The 21,651-nt window shown below is 39.2% G+C and overlaps 1 protein-coding gene across 1 annotated transcript in view; it reads left to right on the top strand.

Annotated features, from left to right (window-relative positions):
* The first annotated feature begins 50 nt into the window (after positions 1 to 50).
* Positions 51 to 21,651, top strand: part of rngtt (RNA guanylyltransferase and 5'-phosphatase) — a 91,955-nt gene continuing 70,354 nt past the window's right edge. Inside the window, exons 1-8 of the mRNA XM_023415119.2 lie at positions 51 to 475; positions 2,056 to 2,165; positions 2,261 to 2,364; positions 2,462 to 2,550; positions 7,131 to 7,206; positions 8,767 to 9,016; positions 11,114 to 11,223; positions 12,435 to 12,536. Coding sequence (XP_023270887.1) covers positions 412 to 475; positions 2,056 to 2,165; positions 2,261 to 2,364; positions 2,462 to 2,550; positions 7,131 to 7,206; positions 8,767 to 9,016; positions 11,114 to 11,223; positions 12,435 to 12,536 — 905 coding nt within the window. The 5' untranslated portion in view covers positions 51 to 411. The remainder of the gene's footprint in view (positions 476 to 2,055; positions 2,166 to 2,260; positions 2,365 to 2,461; positions 2,551 to 7,130; positions 7,207 to 8,766; positions 9,017 to 11,113; positions 11,224 to 12,434; positions 12,537 to 21,651) is intronic.

Below are 21,651 nucleotides of genomic sequence, written 5' to 3'. Positions count from 1 at the left end.
TCTCGTGTATACCCGCAGGGGGCAGTAAGACGCAGGAAGTCATCTGAAATACAAACATTAACAACCAGGAGAAGTATGCTAGCTAGTTTAGCCCCAAGCTAGCTAGCTAGCTCGATTGGTGACTGTAGTGGATCAAAAGAAAACTGACTCGATATATAATACCGTGTCCGGGATGCTGACATGCGGAGAGTGGAAATAACATATGTGTCGTGTATTTGCCTGCCGGCCCGTCAGGAAGTTGGCCGGGCTTAAATTTGTTGGATGATTCACTAGAATTAGTAGCTGAAGGCCCCTGAGTCCGCGGTGCTTGGGTGAACGACAACCGGACATTGCCGCGATCTCAGAGAGGGAGCATCAAGCCACAGGCTAGCTATTTACCAACGACACATTACAGCGAAACCTCTCCTGGACATGTCACACAACGGACCTCCTCCTCGATGGCGGAATTGTCCGAGAAGAGGACAACCTGTGGCAGGTAAGCGAAAAACTAATAATCCAGTTAACTAGCGTTAGATTAACCTGCTTCATGTACGTAGTGCTGTTGCTGCTAACGTTAGCTGCGTGCCATGTTTATGATGGTAGAGCATGACTTGTCTGAAACCTTATAACCTGTTAAACCACCTATTAAATTACTAATTTCTAATTTCTCTAATATGACAAACAGCGTGTTGCTGTCTTGGTCCATTCTCAGTCGCACAAAAAATGTTAGGTTAGCATCACAAAATGGCAATGTTACTGAGCAGTGTAGTTTTAACATAAGAGCAGCTTATTTAAATGAAGCGGTGGTTGGTGTGAATTGGATTGCCGACTTAATTGAATGACACCAGTGAATGTATTAATTGCAAACTTTTCTTGTCTGTGTGTACGTTTGCCATTTATTGTGAGGCAAACTTAATTTGCCATATTTTTAAATGGAGTTTAGTATGACACTGTATTCGGGCGCGCGCTGCTTAGCCGAGTTGGAACCTGTGGCTAACGGGTTGTCAAAGCTTAACTCTTCGCAGACAAACGTTGTATATGCCAGCTAGTAACTCTTATTTACATTTGAACTAAAGCGGATATTGTGGGCTATGATTCGTTCATTTATTTCCCAACAGGAAAAAGTGCTTTAGGAAAGTGTTGCTGAGTTGGCTAGCTTCGTTGTCGAAGCATCACGTGTCAAAACAAACCAGAGCCTGTAGCGTGGTGTGCAGATGCTGTGTAGTGGTCGTTATCCATGAAACCCAGTGTGTCTGTACATGTTTACTTGAACACCGCATTGCCAGACTCATCTTTACTTCACGTTTGCTTTACACGAGTGCATTAATTTAGACAGGTATTCATTTTCACGGCACAAATATTACTTTTAAGAAAGGATCTATTGTCAAGATGGGTCCAGAGTCTTATTGGATATTAACTTAGTTAGCTATCACCATATATACGAATTATTTGCTGTTTCATGTTTGATTTAACACGACCACAATTCACCTCGATTTTTACTTCTACTATTACAAACTATATTCCCAGGGCAAAGTAGGCAAGTTCCTAGGAGCCCTAGACTCCCGTGCTTACCTCATATTTAGGTCTACATATTTTTATGAATCACAAATTTGTTTGAAATTTTTACTAAAGTGCAATATCAGCAATGTCAGGTCTTCCATCTTCCACCTGGTTTCGTTCAGTCTACTATCATGGAAAACATGGGAAAATAGCAAGTATTCACATATTAAAAACTGGAATATTTGTCAAACTTGTTGCCAGTTCTTTTCAGGTAATCATTTAATCAAGTAATCGTTTCTGGGTTCCAGTGGAAATAATCAAACTGCCATATGTAACCACGGTCGAATCCTTACTCCTCGGACTCCTAGAACGTTAATTTTGCCGTGACCTGCGACCACACTGGATTTGTCAAGTGATGTTTTTCTTTTCTTTTTTTAAATTTGATTCGGTATGATAAAGTGTGGTGATCATGGCATCTGTGGACAAAATGTTACACTGTATTAGACTGGGCATACTAGGAGTGCAGAGTTTTAAATTAGAAGACCACTGGTTCATTGCTTGTGTTTTCCCTTATAGGAAAATTCCTGCCGATGAAAACAATGTTGGGTCCCAGATATGATGACCAAGTTGCAGAGGAGAACAGGTTTCACCCGAGCATGCTGTCCAACTACTTAAAAAGTCTCAAAGTAAGTAACTCCATGATGACTGACTGAAGTTCTGAGCAAAGTTTAGAAATTGAAAAACCCATGGCACACCTTGTCCTTTTTTTGTCTTTCTCCAGGTGAAAATGGGTTTGCTCGTGGATTTGACGAACACTACTCGCTTTTATGACCGCAACGACATTGAAAAAGAAGGCATAAAATATGTAAAGCTTCAGTGTAAAGGGTATGAGTGAAGTCACTGTCATGAGTTAAACTAATTTGTAAGCTGTTGCTCATTCAGAGGTAATCTAATAAGTCTGATGTCACTCTGTTTCTTTTAGGCATGGGGAATGCCCTTCGAAAGAGACGACTGCAATGTTTATCACGCTCTGTGAACACTTCGTAGAGAAGAATCCCACAGAATTAATAGGTAAGGAAACCATAACTTAACAGTGACATCACTTACATAGGAACCTCTCCTTTCACAGATTTGATAGTCAAAAAAGTTGGTATGGCTGTGAACATGTTTTTATATCAATGCCTTGGGACATCGTGAATTTACAGTGATATGAAATGACAGAATCAAAATGATTACTACTATATTTACTCTGTGTAATGTTTTTGAATCTGAGTTTGAGGCAATAATAGCCGTTACTACATGTTTTTATTTGGCGCCAAGTTTGTTCCAAGTTTTTGAATATTTGAAAATATTTTGGAAAAAGATGAAATGATCAGTTCCCCTCCCAATGAAGACTCAACCAAATCTTTTTTTCTCATATAATGGATGTGAGCAAGATGTTCGAAATCAAAACAGAACTTTTCTTATTTCTTTGAAACATTTCTGAGTTTGTTTAATCTTTAATCAACAGAAGATTTAGTAGTAAAGATTTAGTAATATGTAGGTTAATGTTAGACAATAGTAGACTTTATTTCCCAACTGATTTTGAATGGCCAAAATCCCTGTTGTTCAGTGAAAGAAAACAACTGGATTAGTGTTTCATGTAGTTTAATGTTAAACATTTAGAACAGGAGAAACCCTCTGCCCGTCTCTGTCCTCAAGTCCTAAAGATTATATGAATGTGACTGAAACCCATGAGGTTTTATGTATATTGCCTCTGCTCAGTGAAGAATATGAAGATATATAAAAGTAGACTTTAAGTATAATATTTAAGTATAAAAACCAGCTGGCACTGTGAATGACTTTGCAGTGTGCATTATTTTCTTCAACCTGTTGGAAGATGTTTGCCTCAGCAATAACTCATTTATATTTCTTGTGATGTTTTACCACCCCCCGTTTTCACTCTACATTCAAGCCTCCAGTGATCACACTCAATGTGAATCTTAATGCCTGAACAACATCTCAAAAACCTTGAATCTTAAGTAGGAGAACCTGCAGCACTTTTGCTTTATTTCTAAAAACATAACAGTAGATCTCTTATTGTGAAGTTAACACCATTTTACAGTCTCCTGTGAGGGGCTGTTCTTTAGTACATTTCCCAGTATGCAGGGTTTACTATGGCGTGACCATGATATTCCTATAGGTAGCCTAAAGTGTCCTTTCATGCTATGAAGTTTAGTTCACAGGGACTATACAATATATCACTAATACATTTGCTCTGGTGGCTGTGTAGTATCCGACACTTTCTGGCAGCTGTATTTATTTTTAAAAGTTTGTAAGTAACATCAATATTAACATCATGATATTATTATAAATGATGGCCTTAATCCGTTCTCTTGTGTTATTCATTTCTTCCAAATGAGTTCTTTTATGGTCATTTGTGAAGAAATGGCTGTTTTTTTAATGTGATAATATAAACGTATCAATGTTTTTCCTCATTTGTTTCTGGTTTGATTTTAGAAGCTTGAACTAATGCTGTTCTTACTTTGCTTCCATGATACATAGTAGAGTGTGAAAGGTTGTTTTTGAACGTGAGAAAACGACTGAAAAAGCTTATAATTGCGCCTTGAATTCAGGTTATTTAGTGACCGTATAGAACCTTTATTGTATATTGTAATGTTTGTCCAGAGAGTGCTGGACTACACTGGCTTATTGGTAGCATTACCCTATGTGTCCAGCAGAGAGCAGCCTTACTCTAAAATTGGACCGGTGCAAATGGGAGTGAAGTTAGGCTTTATGTTCACACTTTTTTTTCAGTGCTTTTTTTTTTGTAGTTCTTAGTTATCAGACAGCTTCCCAGTGCAACCAGTATAACCCAGTAGAAACCAGCTGTCTGCTCATGGTCACAGAGTAGCTCTGTGTTGCAGCTGAGGGTTAAATGGCTGTCCCAAGGTTTGCTCACATGTCACTGTTGAGCTGCATTTGCACTTCTCCAAACGTGCATGGCTGTCAAACAAACATCCTTAAGAAAATAGTCTTGTGTAATTCACCATATTTTTGGTTTCATAAGTATGTAGGAGTTTCACATGAGAAACAGCACTTCTCTCCCACAGAATGGTGTGTAGGTGATTTCTAGGTGAAACCTGGCTCAATAAGGTTTGGTTTAAAAGTTAATATTGTGTAGATGTCCACATGTGGGCAGATTTTTTTTCACAATTGTTCCAACTGTATTGTATTTTTTACAATAGTAAAAGTACATGGAAATTGTATATCTAGGTCTGTCCATTACTCAGCTTATTATAAGTCATCAGTATATGGTTAAAAGTAATATTTTTACTCTGCATAAATGAAGGTGATATGAATGACAGTATCCTGATTGATGACATTTTCAGTCCACAGCGAAATGCACACAGCCTGTATTCAGAAACTGAGCCTTAAAAAGAGCCGTCAGGACTTCTGTAACTTTGTGATGTCACAACAAAGCCGTCACCACTCTCAGCCATGCCTTAAGCCCAGCCCATCCAGACCCACCATCCAACCTTGGATGGTGGGTGAGTGTTTATGCTATATTTTTATTCAGTCACTCAGAAAACAGTCAGCCGATCAGCAGAGAGCTTCAGAGCCTCTCTTCTCACCGACCTGTTGTTACTAGAGCTCTAAGCCCGAGACAGGAGATGTAAAACCAAATTGAGATGTTTTTCTGTTCTTACAACCACATCTTCAAATAAAACACACACAGGAAAAGTGAGAAATATGGGACCTTTTAAGATAATTGTGCTCTGTCAAATTATACACCCAGTTGGCCGTTAATTAGGTACACAGAGGTAAAACTAATGCAATCTGATCCAACCAGGAATCCTCCCTGCATGAAAGTTATAATGTTCATTTTTTTTTTTTTAAACTGTTTTAGAGACATGATGATTAAACTTTATGATCACAGAGAGGTGTTTCTGTTATTTAGCGTCACTGATGTAAATGGGGTGGACAATATAACAGAAACACCTTTAACCTCCTAGGACCTGGCGTCCACATATGTGGACCTCACATTTTTGGGTTCTCTAGCCCACAATACTAACTTTTTCTCAACAAGGGCCTGGTGACCACATATGAGGATATTATACTGCCACTCAGTAATCGAAATTTAAAACTAATGTCCTCATATGTGGACATCATTTTTCTCAGGTCCCAATCAGCCTATATAGCAAAGAATAGAGCTCGGGTCTTAGGAGGTTAAGTATAATGCAACTCAGTTCAACAGCATCACAAACTGCAGCCTCCAAAACGATCATACAGCTGAAACAACACCTCTCTTAAACAGTTTCAACAAAAACTGAGAATTATAACCATCACGAAGAGAGGATTTATTGGAGCACTGTATTATTAGACTGCATTCGTTTTTAGTTAGGTTTATTTAATAAACTGCCAACTAATTGAATGTATTATGAATAAAAGGGTTTTAATGAATCTCACTTCTTAAATAATTATTCACGTGCTCCCTCAATTAGGGGCTTATGGGTGTCCTGGTGGAACAACAACTTTTTTTTTCTCATTTGTCCTGTTTTTAAGCAGCTCATTCACTTTTTTCCAAGTGTAAACAAGTTCATTTGGAATAATACTGTGCTGTGACACAATGCCTAAAGGCAGCCTGAGGGACCCTATCAAGTACACATGGATATTGAAATTGTGCTTTTACACCACTGACAGCAGGGTGCTCTCTTATACCAGCATCTTCTAGTCCTATCCAGATCTGCTCTTAACTGCTGGCTGGCTTGGAAATCGGACTGCTCGGACATCATAGCAGAATGTGTGAATGTCATCTCAGCAAAGTCCTGCCTTTGGCCAGCTGGTGATTAGGCTTTGTTGTCTCTGCAGTACACATGTCCAAATTAGACAGTTGGGCTGGTAAATGTGATCCCTGTGCTCTGACATTGGTTCATTTTGTCTTCATTAGCGTTGGCGTTGCCAGGCAAACTTCCTGTGCAGTGGAAGTATGAGAGTCAGATGGTTTGATTTTTGTGTAGTTTGAACCTTGCTGTGCACCTGCTTGTTTGTGAGAACACCAATTTTTTTCTTAGTCGAAATAGTGAACACATGACTAAAACCTTCAGGGGGCTTTTTGTGGCCCTGGAATTCAGATTCTGCTTTAAAGAGCACACTTTCTCTCTTTCTGTTTTTCTCATGTGCCTTTTTCATCCACTTTTAACCTCTCTGAATGTTTCATCAATTTCTGGGTCTATTCTGTGTGTGCTGTGGCTGGTGTCGGGCTGATCTTTTTGATGTGGGTATGAAGGCAGGGTGGCCCTCTAAGGAGAGGTGGATCTGCCTGTGAGTCTTTTGATTGTGTGACTTGATGCCCCCGCTCAAAACAACCTTAGCACATCTTAAAGAGGACTGATGTTATTGATGTGAGAGGGGAACTTGGATAAGATTGTGCTAAACCACAAGGCTGTTGAAATAGTGACGCCTTGCTCAGATTATGTTGCATTAAACTGATTGCGTAAAGGCTTTGAGGAGAGATATGAGAATAGATACACTGCTGATGTGACTTTCAACATATTCTATCAATGCAAGAGTGTTTTTTAAATGGGTTAGGTTTAATATAAATGTAAACTTAAAGTTGGATTCTGAGATTCTGAGTTTTTACTACTTTTTTTTTTTTTTTTCTCCCAAAGGTGTTCACTGCACGCATGGCTTCAACCGGACAGGCTTTCTGGTATGTGCGTACCTGGTGGAGAAGATGGACTGGAGGTAAGGACTAACCCCCTTCTATCACTCATACAGTTCGGAGTGCAGTTTGACCATCTTCGCAATCGTCTTGCATGATAACACAAACTGTACACCACTGCCACTTCAACATGAAGCTTCACAAAGAAGCTTGCTGGTCAGCAGTGACCGAGTTCATTTCCCCACGACAGAGATGTTTAAATAATTTACAGCAACGGAGCAGAAGTGGGGTGGGTGAGTGGGTGTGTGTCTTTACTCAGAGGTGGAGCAGCAGTCTGAGAGAGCAGAATCCCTGGAAGCTGGTAGACTGATAAAGCCCTCCCACCACCCACTACTTCCTGTGTAATGAATATTCCGTGAGCATTTACAGCCCTCATCCTGTATCATGTGTTGGGAGATAATTCAACTATCAAATGGTCAACACTGGCAGATTTTTTTGCCTTTATTTTAGTTTTTTGTATACATACAGTCAGTGAAAAAATATCCACCCTAAACATGGAGTAAATCATGATTAGGGCTGCAACAAAAAATAATTTTCAGTACTTATTAATTTGCTGATTATTTACTCAATTAATCGTTTGGTCTATAAAATGTCAGAAAATAGTGAAAAATACCCATCACAATTCCCTGTTGCCTAAGATGTATTTATGTCTTGTTTGTCTGACAAAACTATTCAATTTAGATCTGAAATATTTAGTTGATTAATGACTTATCAATCGACAGAAAGATAATTGGGCACTATTTTGATGATCAGTTAATCCCTTTTCAGGCACAAAAGCTAACTGTCCCTCTTCTGAGCTTCTGCATTGTGAGGATTTCCTGCTTTTCTGTTTTATATCATTAGAAATTAAAAGTTTTTGGACAAATGAAAAGGTTTGACTACTTCATGTTGGGACCATACGATTGATACCTTTCTTTTTCATATATGATAGTAAACTTTGACGGTTGGCAGATAATATTGAAACATTTGACAACATCTTCTTGGGCTGTGGAAAATTAGAATGGGGATTTTTTTTCACTATTATCGGATATTTAATATACCAATGATCAATCAAGGAAGTAATTGGCAGGTTAATTGATGATACTTAGTCATATTTTATAATGAATATAAAAATAACTCTCTAGTCTGAGTCTTTAGTTTTTTGATTTGATGAAATTGTTGCAAATCATTTCCTGACAAAAAAAGCAATAAATAAGATGAAAATGTTTTTGAGTCAAGTTCATTAACATAAATAAGAAAAATTAAGGACCCTAAAATTGATCCCTGAGGACCTCCAAAGGGAAGCTTATCATAATCTGAGGAATATTTTTCAATGTTTTTTTAATTCCCATAAACAAATAGTGTTAAACAATACTTTTTCCTTTTGTACTGAAATATTACAGTAAAATTTGACATCTTTTTTTTTTTTTATCAAGCTCTTTATTCATATCATAATCATGAAGTAATTGTCAGTTGAAGCCTTAAATACCATTGACTACCTTTTTTAGTTTTGTTCAAGATAAAACTATTCTAAAACTGTCATACAAATGAAAGAATAAACCTTTGTGAAAGATGCCCTGTCTGTGTTTTCTGTCTCTTATCAGTGTCGAAGCAGCTGTGGCTGCATTCACCCAAGCCCGGGCCCCAGGGATCTACAAGGGAGACTACCTCAAAGAGCTTTTCCGTCGCTATGGGGACGAGGAGGACGCGCCCCCCGCCCCTGCACTGCCTGAGTGGTGCTTCGATGACGACGAGGGGGAAGTGGACGATGACGGTAACGCGGTCAGCCAGGAGTCGGGCCCCAGCTCCTCTGGGTCAGCGCCCGGCAAACGAAAAAAAGAGAAGCTAAAACTGGTAAGACTTGCATGGAGTTCCAGGAAATGGACTGTTAAGCAGGAAATCCACTGCCCCTCTCTGCACGACATGGATCTCATGCAGGGTGATGCAAGGTCTTCAGGGACGATTCCCTTCTAAGTGATAAGACTCTTATGTTCAACTATATAAAATAATCTAGCAAACTGAATCTTCAAATTTAGATAAAATGAAGCATTACATCTTCTCAACTGCTGTCAAAGGTATCATTTTGGTTAGATATAAGCTGTATCCGTCTTTATGTAAAGCTTTCATCACTGCAGTTTAGTGAAATTAGAGGTGTTGAATCATCTCCAGTTGCGTGTAATTAGGTTTGCTTTCTACATTCAACTGATGCTCTCCTTCAAATAATTTTGAGTAGTTACAAGAAGCTTAAATTAAAATGGCACTGCTAACATTTCCAGCAGGCACAGTAATGGAGGCAATGCAAAGATTAGCGAAACAGAAGTGAAGCAAAACATAGATTTGTACAGATACTTATTTATCACTGTTATTAGGGAAAACCTGAATCAAGGCAAATCTAATAGCTGAAAATGTGATACAGCAGACAGGTCTAGAAGGAGGAAGCCAGAGGAGAGAGCAGCTCTTGCAGACTGCATTACTTCACTGTCATTAAGCAATACTGTCTCTTGGTTGAGTGGACTGCCTCACAGTCAGACTGGTTGGCGGCCAGTTGGCTGTTATGAGGAGAAATGTCGTAAAGTTGGATGAAACACTGTTGAATTTTGATGTGAGAAGTAGAAACGCTTCTCTGCTATTTTGGATAGTACATACTTGAATTTAACCATTTATTGGCTTCTGACGTTATGGTCTATGCATGTGGAGACGCATGTTAATACTGGGTCTGAACAGGGCCAAACAGTGCAGGAGGAGATGTCCAGGTTTTGAACCACAGGTTAGCTAGTTGACATGTATAAGCTAACGTTAGCACTTGTTCCATTGCATTTTAGAGCATTTTGAAACTGTGGCATTGGTACTTTGACTTAAGTAAAGGATCTGAGTTCTTCTTCCACCACTGCCCTTTTTAGTGGAGTTTCAGTCAGCACCATCAGACCTGTAGCAAATAGCAGCTAGGAAGCTCATTAGGGGAAAGTGTGGATTTTAGCAAAGACTGAAATGAACTTAGATTAATTAATCACTTGTCAGTGGTTAAACCATCTATGCTTTTTATGCTGCTTATCTGGGCCAAGGCCACATTAATTAGATTAATTATATCATTAGGAATTATTGTTATATGTTGTTTGGAATTTCTGAAAAAAATTAATTGAGTAAGATATAGTAATTAATAATTCTAAAGAATATCATCCTCACTGGCTTTTTATTATACTTAGGTCACTATATGATGGTGAAACAGTTGTTAAATTGCATTCTTTGTGGGTTTAAAACAACTTCAACACTTGAGAAACTCTACCAATGTTCAGACAGTCTTGTTCTCACCTGACTGAGCGAACGAGGTGAACTGGTGCGAATGGTTGCTGAGTTTAAGGCAGATGAATGAGGCTAAACTGTAGCACTACTGTATAATGCACATTACCCTCTCTAGATTAAAAGGTGGTGAAATAATTTATATGGTCATGATCATGCTCTTTCTCTTCTCACTGTAGCCATTTATACTTAATCGGCATAAATGGTCATATACCAGTTAGCAGAACTGAGCTGGGCTGAATGAGAAGGAAAAGGTCATGCCAAATGAGAAATAAGTGAGATTAGGAAATGAGTGCCACAGATGTTGCCAAGATTTCTATCAGAGTAGATGTGAGTGGATTTCTTCATAAACCATAAATGGGAACATGTGGATACAGTCCAGTTTCCTGGGAGTTGAAGCGGATGAGTAGGTTTTATAAGATCCATAAAATAATTAAAGTGAGAACAGTTTTAAACATGGAGAAGTCAAAAGGAAATATGGATTTATAATATTTCTACCTGTTGCCTCTGCACACAGGGATTCATAAAGCAAAGAAGCAGCTGTTTGGAAAGTGCCACCGGTACTCAAAATGTTTTTCTTGTATGTGTAGGCGGGGTATGATTTTTATAAATCCAAGTTCGAGCTTCTGTTTTCCTTGTTTTTTTACCTCCCAGGGTGCAGTATTCCTTGAAGGCATCACAGTGAAAGGCGTCACACAGGTCACCACACAACCCAAACTAGGCGAGATCCAAAGAATGTGTCAGGAGATGGCCGAGTGGGACAGGTAACAGCCTCTGTTTGCCTTCCTCGTACGCCTCTGGGAAACTGTGCTTGTCTGTGCGTACATATGTGTTTATTGTGCTGTGTTGTGAGTGACTCTTTTGTCTCAAATGACCTATCTTTTCTTTTTTTGAAGATCTTGACACTTTCAGGCAGGCAGCAGAGTTGGGAATAGATTTTTCTTTTCTGGATAAATATGCCGCTACAGCTTTTGTAATGAAATTGCAGATAGTGGGCTCTACTGCTGTGTCTTGTAACAGCAGAATGAACAGTCCACGCTGCTATTTCTACTACCTGCTGTTGCCAATACCTGTGTGTGCTCTTATCTTCTAACATAAGATCCAAATGTACTTATGAATGCAACATCTGAACAAAATGACTATTTTTCTCCACTTTGTGATACCTTTTACACTATGTCAATGCCCAACACATTCACACTACTCTAACTCCCACCATACAACAAACATATGGCTAAAGAGGTGTCAATAAAATATTGATTGGCAGCCGTGAGCTCCCACTCTTGACTTTGGCTTTCTCTGATTGGTTAGAAGGGTGAAGCTCACTTATAAGGTTTAGTAGAGAGAATCTTTGCACTGCTGCCAGGCTGTTGAATGAGTTTATGTCACAGAAGCCTTTGGCAGGACCTCTCCAATTTGAGATATGTTTTAGAACATATTTCAATTCAAACAACATTTGAAATTATTATTATATATTAGTGATTATACCAAATTTAATCTTAATCCAACCAATAGTTGTTTGGATATCTCAGTCTGGACCAAAGTGATGGGCCGACTGACTCACAGCCATCCATAGACCAATATGCTAGCAGGGCACTGCATCGGTCAATAGCAGGCCTCCTGGCGTGAAGTGCAACAGCTGCATACATACATATTGCACATTGTATAATTGATGTGTTTACTGTGGCAACAATAACATGAACATTTCAATCTTTGTTGTGTTATATTGGAGTGTGGGTATTGAGACAGACCTCTGGGCTCTGATGGTCACTCCTAACAGACCTTAGAGATTTTGTAGCCGTGTGTAACCATGTGCTAACGTTTGTGTTTATGTCATGTCACTTCTAATTCATGCTGATAATGTGTGTATTGGTAAGGGCCAGGCCATGAAATGGATAAATACTTGAGGACATTCTTGTGGGGGTTAGTTATCAAATAACTAAATGTCATCTATTGTGTTTTTTCATTGTTGTTGCAGGTTTGGTTTCCCTGGTGCTCAGCCTGTGTCCATGGATAGACAAAATCTCCGTTTCTTGGAACAGAATCCCTACAAAGTCAGCTGGAAAGCGGACGGCACACGGTGGGTCTGTTGTTCACGGATTTTCTTCACAATAAATATCTCCTCGTTCACATGTGTCAGTACAGTTATCACCCTTTGTGTCTCTGACTGGACCGATGGGTTTCTCCTCCCATTCATTAGGCTGCTTTCTCTGAGTCAATACAGAGTGTTCCTGGGTCCATGGGAGTTGTCTATCAATGATGTATGCATCAGCGGTGTTAATTTACGTCCCTGGCTTATCGGTGAAGAAGGCGAGGAATGCTAACATGATTTCTGTTTATTGTTAGGCTTTAATAATCATATAGCTTATCAGCCTGAGCGGTGATCGTGTAGCCGTGAAGATGTGGACTGTGTAATTATAAATCGACTTCACTGTCGAAGCCACAGAGCAAACAGATTGGCTGTGTCCAGTGTAGAATAAGAAAAGCAATAAGGGGCTTTTTCTTTCCTGTCACATTTGGGGTGGGAATTTGTTGTTTTCTCTTATTTTATACCTCAGTTGCCAAAAGCCTGTGTTGAGGGGGGGTTTCGTGTGCCAGTAGTCTGCTGTCTCTCTCTCTGGTGCAAATGTGCAGTGTGCTGGTGAATATTTAATGACTGCAGACAATTTCAGAATTTTACATATCGGCGCTTTAATTTCCTTCAGGAGCGAGACAGCGCAGAGTACAGATCTGGCCTCTGACCAAGGTGCTGCTGATGTGTGTAATCGACTGCCATCATCTGCAAACGCTCTAAAGTGCAGTTGGAAAGTTTTGCTGTTAAATTTGAATAGAGAGTAATGCCGAGCTCCTCCTCTGCAAACTCAAGCTCTTGTCCTTCACCCCCTTTGCCCTGCAGCTGTACCTGAGCCTTGAAGAGCAGTCATACCTCATTTTTTTCAGTCATGAAGAGCAGAGAGAGGCACAGTATGCTACATATGAGTCATCCGTCAACTGCAGGATATTCACTGTGCTGAGAATATGATCTATTACTTTCTCCTCCCATTTAAAGAAAAAAAATGGTATAAAGCAAACCTGACTTTTTTTAAATTTTTTTAATGAAATTAAAAAAAACAACAACATAGAATTAGTTATTAGACCATGAAATCAAAACAAGATCAGCAAGTCCTGGAAAACAGAGTGCATGTGTGTGCAATAGAGCTGCAGTAATTGGTCAATTAATCACTTAGTGGAATACAACAGAAAATGAATTGGCATCTGTTTTGATTATTGAATAATTGTCTGTGAGTTATTTTTTTTTTTAAGCCACAATGTCAGCCGTTCGCTGGGTCTCGCTTCTCAAATGAGGATTTGATGCTTTCCCTTGTTGCCTGTGACAGTAAACTGAATATCATTCAGGGTTTTGACAGTTAGTCAAGACAAAACCAGACACTTTGAGACGTCACCTTGGTCTATGGGAAATTATAATAAACATTTTTTTAACTATTTTGTGTCAGTTTATAGACAAAACATTAATTGATTAATCAAGATTAATGAGTGACTGATTTAATAATAATATAATCAGAGAAAGACGTTGCACAACCTTGAGAAAAAATCATCGCAAGATTTAAGTGAGCTACCAATTTTTAAATAAAGATCTGACATCATGAAAAAACTCAAATATAAATTGTTAAAATCTTTCTACAGATCCTTTTGTCTTATAATCTAAGAAACACATAAACTCCATTTAGTCTTTCCCTTGATTCACTAATCACCAGTTTTAATGCAGAAGAATTGTCCATGAAGAATCTGCTGATTTGTTTTGCAGTTTATCTTTCGATCCATATTTGAATGATATTTAAATCTAGGTGTCTGCCATATGTCCACATGTACAGTTGCAGTTGGTGCTTGTAGAGTAAGTTAGGCTGAGACTGGTTTGACATATTGTTTGGAGCTGAGGTGAATGGTAATGACTCCCTGTGTCTCTGAAGCTAATATGAGCTCTGTCACACAAGCAGTCCCACCCACCAGAACAATTTAGACATAAGTCTCACAAGAACATATTGTGCTCGAGTTTAATTGGGAGACCCTAATTTATTTAACCGTAATTCAATCAGTGCCGGTCGTGTGTATGTGTTTGTGTGGGTCAATGTGTGTTGCATTAGAGAAGCGAGTGTTTTGTGATTTCATACTCCCTCCTTCTAGGACCCTTTTTTTTTTTTTTTTTTCAAACTAAAAGCTGCAGACAGGTTTGAATTAAACATCACTGTGTTTGTTATGATCATACATTATGTTAGTGCTGCCCAACAGCAGAGGCATCATGTAAAAGAAGAACCTTGGTGTTATGCTGTTGGTAAAACTTCACCAAATCATATAAACAACAATGAGGTAGAACAGTATAGAAAGTGTGGTCACATCAACGGCATTGTTTTGCACTTTGCATCAATATATTCTGAACCTGTGAGACCATACTGTGGCCAGTCTTATCTTAAAGAATATATCTCCTAACACCTTATAGAGTATTCTCAAGTTGTTGGAGTTTGTTGACACTCCACTACAGAGGGTTGGAGCCGCTGTTCATTTCCTCCTGTGTGTAAACAACCTCAGAACCTGAGCCTCGGCGTATTTACATAGCAAAAGGTTTGATTCTGTAGACGGTAAACTTTGATGATTTCCTTTGTGTGTCTCTTGTCAATACGGTATCCGTCTCCTGTTTCTACTTCAAGTCGACAGCAGTATTGTTGCTGTGTCCTTGCTACATGCAGGTAATAAGACCGTCCTCTCATTTGGGGAAAGCTTTCATTTTATATGCACAGTGAAGTGAAGGGTCTGTATTCTGTCTGTGAGGGACAGTTTGTCCTGATGCTGCTGGCCTGATATTATTTCTACTATTTACTATTACTATTGTACAATGCTGAGAAATAGATCACAGGTTCTTTAAAAGCGTGCTACCTTTTTTAATTTATCCAGCAAATAGCCACGTCTCGTACAAGTTTGGCTTTTGTGTGAAAATGAAATTGCATAAAAGAATTGATGATGAGACATTTTGGTGAAAAATAAACAAAAAAACAACAAAAAAAAAAGAAATTGTGATTTAAAAATTCATGAAATATGAAACATTAAATCTCAGTTCAATGGGCAACAAAAACTGCTGTTAAAGGTAATATAGAGGGATGTTGACTGTTCTGGAGTCAGTTGTCAATAGATTGAAGTAAACACCATAAATGTAAATAAAAAAAAAAATAAAAAAAAATTAGTCCTGATTGATTCTACTTTTAACCATCATTTCTTGTGCTCCGTTAATCCTTAAATATCTGCAATGATGAAAAAGTATGAATCCTGAACAATGAGCTCTAATATGTGGATGACTTGCAACACATCAGGCAGGATTACTGAGTTTTGAGCGTGTGTGTATTTTGAGTGAGATTTCGTGATTGCAGTGGCGCGGTGTGATCTCACTTTGTCATTCTCCCCATGCATTGCAGAGAATTTCCTATTAAATGTCCTACTTTCTACCCAGGGGCACCTGAAGACCTGAGATGGATTTTTAATTGGAAATTTGTCTCTTCAAGGTGATCTGGAAAGATTTTTCTGTTTGCATATTGCCAGAAGTTCTCACTTATGATGTATTAGAAATCCCTCCAGCTTTCCTTTTGTTATTCTGGTGAAGATAATGAAGTTTCCCATTGTAATGCAACTCCTTTTTTAATTTTAGAATAAGTAATTCCCTTTTATTTTATACAAAAGAATTGTTTTAAACAGGGAAAGGTTAAGTGAGCAGAAGTGTTCATCAAATGTCTCATATGAATGCTTCCTGCAGCCTCTTCTTATGACCACGGGCCAATGCAACACAGTTCTGCCAGTTAAACTACTTTGCTCAGTTGCACAATAACAGGTAAGATGGTGACAAAGTACCGAAGCAACTTCACTTACCTAAAACTATTATGCAGCCATCCCTGACACAGAGACCAGTCATACAGAGAAAAACTGCCAAGAAGGTGGCTTCTAATGGGCTTTGGAAAGGACAACAAAATCTGTGGATTTGCCAAAGGGGAAATACAGGCTGAGTTGAGTTTTTACTCATCTTGTTGTGGAGTCTTCTGTCAGGATTAGATTGGTTTGTGCTCCAGAGAGGAGGAAGGAGAGGAGCCAATTATGTCCTTGGGAATTTAAACAAACTACTCAGCTTGGACTTTATTATGGAAATTGGACTCGATAAAGTCTTTTGGCTTTGTTAATTTTCTCCCCCTCTAACCGAACTAACACTGCAGTCACCCATTTAAAATGAGAAATCGATAATCCTTTGTTTTTTCTTTGATGTGCCACCTTAGATCTTTTGAGCGAGAGTTTATCATAGCTGTTTTCTGTTTATTGGTTACTTGTCTTTTACACATTCTGTTGGTTATTTAGTTGATTCATGAGTTGCGTAACCCACTTATTGGCCGTCTTGTACACCAGACTCCACCGTCACCACCACCATATTCAGGTTGACGTTGTTACTGAAGCTCTGGGCTGCTCATTGTGACTTTGTGTATCAGTGCCTCCGAAACAGGGAAACAGCATGGTTTAACAGCAGATTTGGTTATGGCTAGTTTGGTATCATGCTTTTGCCTTGCTAAGTGATTTCACAGATTAATACATGTCACGTTCACTACGACTGCAGTTCTCACTCAAGTTTTCTGCTCTTTGGCCACAGGAGGCAGTAATACCCCATCATGTCTTGATGCACCAAAATAAGCAAAACTGACACCGCACTCAAAAACACACCTAGACAAGCCATCATGTTTTAAAAGAAGTGTTTTCAAATGGTGTGTTTGGGTTTTACCAAAAAAAAAAAAAAAAAGAAAGAAGGATTAATTGGTTGGTTTGGCGAGTTCACCTCTGATAAACAGCAGCACTTCCCTAAGCTTTTCTATATGAAGCATTCAGAACACAAGTCTACAGGGGTGCACGGCCTAAACCGTAATGTCGATAGAATGGCAAGAACAGGAAATGGCTGTGTCCACTCTTTATTCCAAAGTGTTTGTCCCAATGTTACCCTTGTAGTCGCACCGTATATACGGTCTGAATTGGCGTCTTATATTGTGTTACATATTAGTAGCAGTTTGTTGACAAGCAACACAAGATGCAAACAGTTTATAACGCCTATAACTCATAATTGTATGAGTGTTAATATGAGATTTTATTTTGACGTCGGTGCCAGTGCTTGTGCATTTGCATTCATTCTGCCGACAGTTTCTCTGTTTTCTTTTTGGTAAGTTGGAAATATCGACACTGACAGAAAGTCGCAATATCCTCAACGTGGAATTCCAAGTCGGAGGTTGATGTAAACAGTTTTTGCCGTTAGTCTGCTCGTGATTACAGCTGAAACTGGGCGAATCTGTAGGGGGTCTTTGTTAGTAGGAATGGGATATTTTTTTCTCTGCTGCAGTGATTCGTGATTTGATTTAGCAAAGATCTTTGTGGTTTTATACAAAAAAAAAAGCTTTTCGAAAAGCTTTTCAAAATACTATCAAATATAGTAGGAAATTATTCTGTATATGAACAAGTGTATAAATGCCCGTACAGAAATGGACTTTCAGGCAAGACAGTTTACCCTCAAGTGTGTCTCTCATGTGCTCCCTTGTTGCTTCTTCTTCTTCTTCTTCAAAAAAGACATCAAACATCAGATATCATTTGTGCTCCACAACATTGTAAGATGGATGTTTTGTTTTGACTGCCATCTAAAATGAGAAATCAACCTGAGAATAAGAGACTCAGCCCTGCCCGTCGACGCACCACTAATGATGTGCAAAGCTTGTGGATCTGATCTAAGGCCTCCCCCTGGAGCTCAGCTGCTGTCAGTCATGCTGCGGGACTAGACTGGCAAAGCCGACACAATGGCCGTCTGTGCCTCATTAGGGCTAAAGTGCTCGGGGGACAGAGCTCGGGGATAAGGGTAAAACCTGATTCTCACAGCACCCATCAGAGGACAGTAGTGGAAAGGAGAGAGCAGGCGGGGAGGGGCGTGTGAATAAAGGAGCACATCATATTGAATATTTTCCTTTTGGCCATAAAAAGAAAATTCAGTGTCTGCTGTTACCATAACTTCAGAGGGAGGGAGAGATGAAGGTGATACTGCAGTGAAGAGTAGGACAAGTGGGAGTTACCCTGTACTAATGGTCTCCTTCTGCTTTCTTCTGAACATACTTGACAGCGTTAGCCATGGCTAACTGGCCAATTAGACAGCAGAGGAACCACTTCAGCTTTGCACAGACCTGTTGTGTCCTTACTGGTTGACAGATCTGCTCTGTTGTGACACTTAGCCTATCTGTTTGATCTTCTCACACACTCTTCCTCCTCTGAGATAAAAGATATCATCCTTTTGCACAAGAGGATCTTCCTGTCTATGGGAATCATCATTTGCTTTAACATTTTCAGGCATTTCCTGTTCCATTTCTTATTCAGTACAGTTCTTACTTGCCTGTATGTCTTTTTAATGCTTTCATTGTGTGTCCACTCCCACCCCGAAAATGTAAGTGCAGCTATATCTGGCCCACTCATCATTCTTTCCTTCTCCTCCTCCCACATTTTTGTTTTTCCCTGCAGTTTCCACAAGACTTTAAGATGACCCTGATTCATATCTTAAGGCTAGTGTTTTCTTGCTCTCTCCTGTCATGACTGGAGGGGGGGGGGGGTCAAGCTCATCGCTCTGAGCTCTCTACCGATGTCTGTTAACTGAAGAGCGTGATGAGGGGTATGATTACCACTTCTCTTGGCAGGCATGCTTGAGAAGCATTTGACTTAATGGAAACAATTAGGTTATATGTCTAGCTTCTCATAAAAGCCCTCTTTGAAATGAGCACCAACTAACAGTAAAGGGAGCGTCATCTACCTACGCATTTATCCCCTTGGGTACAAAAAGCAGAGCATTTATTGGAGACAGGAGCTGTTTTTTTTTGTTTTTTTTTTGTGATACGGATGGTTTGCCCACCCAGCTTCACCTGGTATTACAATGACACCTAGATATTTGCTTATATTTTGAAAAATTGTGTTGCCAGGCTAGCTACTGAAAGTAGTAATTCCCTCAGAACTGGATAGTAATTTTACACCATACTGTTTCCTAAAAATGATAGACATAGTAAAAAAGAAATGCACACAGTTTTGTGCTTGGTTTCTTGTTGCAATTTCAAGAAAAAAATGATAAGGGGAATATTTTTTTTGTTGGGTTTTGTGCCTTTTCTTTGGTTTGTAATTGTGCACAGTATTTGAGGCGATATGAAATATCGTTCCATGTAAGAACCCAATTTGTAGCTTGATAATGAAATTACACTATTTCCAAATATTTTTATTGATTCCCAACCATGATTTCTGTTAACCTGTTGTTGCGTCCTTCAGCTCACCCTGCTGTAGCTTCATAGCAGCACGTTTCGTTTTTGGCCTAGTGAAATTAAATCGTCATTGTTAATCTGTACCATCGTTGAAAGCATTAATTGACTATTAGTACAACTATTTGATAAATACCAAACATTCTCTAGTCCCAGTTTCCCCAGTGTGAGGATTTTCCACTTTTATTTCACAGTTTCATATAATTAGAAATTGAATATATTTGGGTTTTGGACCATTAGATGAAACAAAATAACCAATTTTAAGGCATCAGTTTCTGGGATATTATGACGGGCATATTTCAGTATTGTTTGACATTTTGTAGACCAAGTGGTTTATTGATTAATTCAGAAATATTCAGTGGATTCATCGATAATGAAAACAATCAGTTGCAGCCCTATATTTAACCCAAGAAAACGATTTACTATTTAGTACAATCCTCGTAAAAGGCACATCTCTGCTCTCAATGCAGACTTTTGTCAGCTGGTGTTGTATTATGCCCACGTACTTATTCTTGGAAGCTTGTCAAGATTCCCACTTTGAACCAGCTGGTATTGATGGCATATTTATTACATCTAATCCCTCTGTGATAGTGGTGGAGAGACACAGCAGGTATGAGAATTGCATAGCTTTGTCAGTGAGGAAGTCATTAATCTCAAATCCATCTCTGTCTTCAGACTTTGTTTTCCCAAAAGGTGTACATCCTCTCAGTCGGTGTTATATCTGCATTTGGTCACCATCACAGCTTCCTGCCCAGTTTGATAGCATACATTCTCTAATACAGTTCAGAAAGTATTCAAACCCCTTTACTTTTTTCACATTGTATTAGTTATGTTGCGGCCTTATGCCAGAATCATATTCATTAATTTTTAACCTCATCAATCCACACTCAATACCTCATAATGCCAAAGCGAATCACATTGACATAAGTGTTCAGACCTTCTGCTATGACTTGAATTTTAGCTCAGGTGCCTCCCATTTCTGTTGATCATCTTTGAGATGTTTCGACACCTTGACTGGAGTCCATCTGTGGTAAATTGAGTTGATTGGACATCATTTGGAAAGGCACACATCTGTCTATATAAGGTCTCCCAGTTGACAATGCATATCAAACCAAAAACCAAGCCATGAGATGGAAGGCAGGGGGAAGGCTGCAAAAAATATTTCTGCTGCATTGAAGGTTCCCACTCAAGAGCACAGTGGCCTCCGTAATTCTTAAATGGAAGTAGTTACTAACAACCCGGACTCTTCCTAGAACTGGCTGCCTGGCCAAACAGAGCTATCATGGTCAGGGTTGAGGGAAAGCTAAACAGAGCAAACTATAGAGATATCCTGAATGAAAACCTGGTCCAGAGCGCTCAGGAACTCAAACTGGGCAAAAGGATCACCTTTCAACAAGACAATCACCCTAAGCACGCAGTCAAGACAACACAGGAGTTGATTAGGGACAACAACAGCCCAGCCACTTTGAACCCAACTGAACATCTCTGGAGAGACCTGAAAATGGCTGTCGACAGACAATCCCCATCCAACCTGACAGAGCTTGAGAGGATGTGTAGAGAAGGATGGCAGAAAATCCTCAAATCCAGGTGTGCAGAGCTTGTCACATCACACGCAAGAAGAGTCAAGGCTGTAATCAGTGCCAAAGGTGCTTCAACTAAACACCAAGTAAAGGGTCTGAATACTTATGTCAATGTGACATTTCAGTTTTATAGTATCGAGTGTAGACTCATGAGGGGAAGAATGAAATGATTTTAGCGTAAGGCTGCAACATAACAAAATGTGACAAAACGGGAGGGGTCTGAATACTCTCAATACATTGTAGGTTAAAGGTAAAAGATAATTAGCCTCAG

Source organism: Seriola lalandi, unplaced genomic scaffold (assembly GCF_002814215.2).
Source record: "Seriola lalandi dorsalis isolate HSWRI2012SDOR001 ecotype SW California unplaced genomic scaffold, Sedor1 jcf7180002054544, whole genome shotgun sequence".
NCBI lineage: Eukaryota > Metazoa > Chordata > Actinopteri > Carangiformes > Carangidae > Seriola > Seriola lalandi.
The sequence above is the reverse complement of the archived record's forward strand: the minus strand, read 5'-3'. Positions and strand labels throughout refer to the sequence as shown.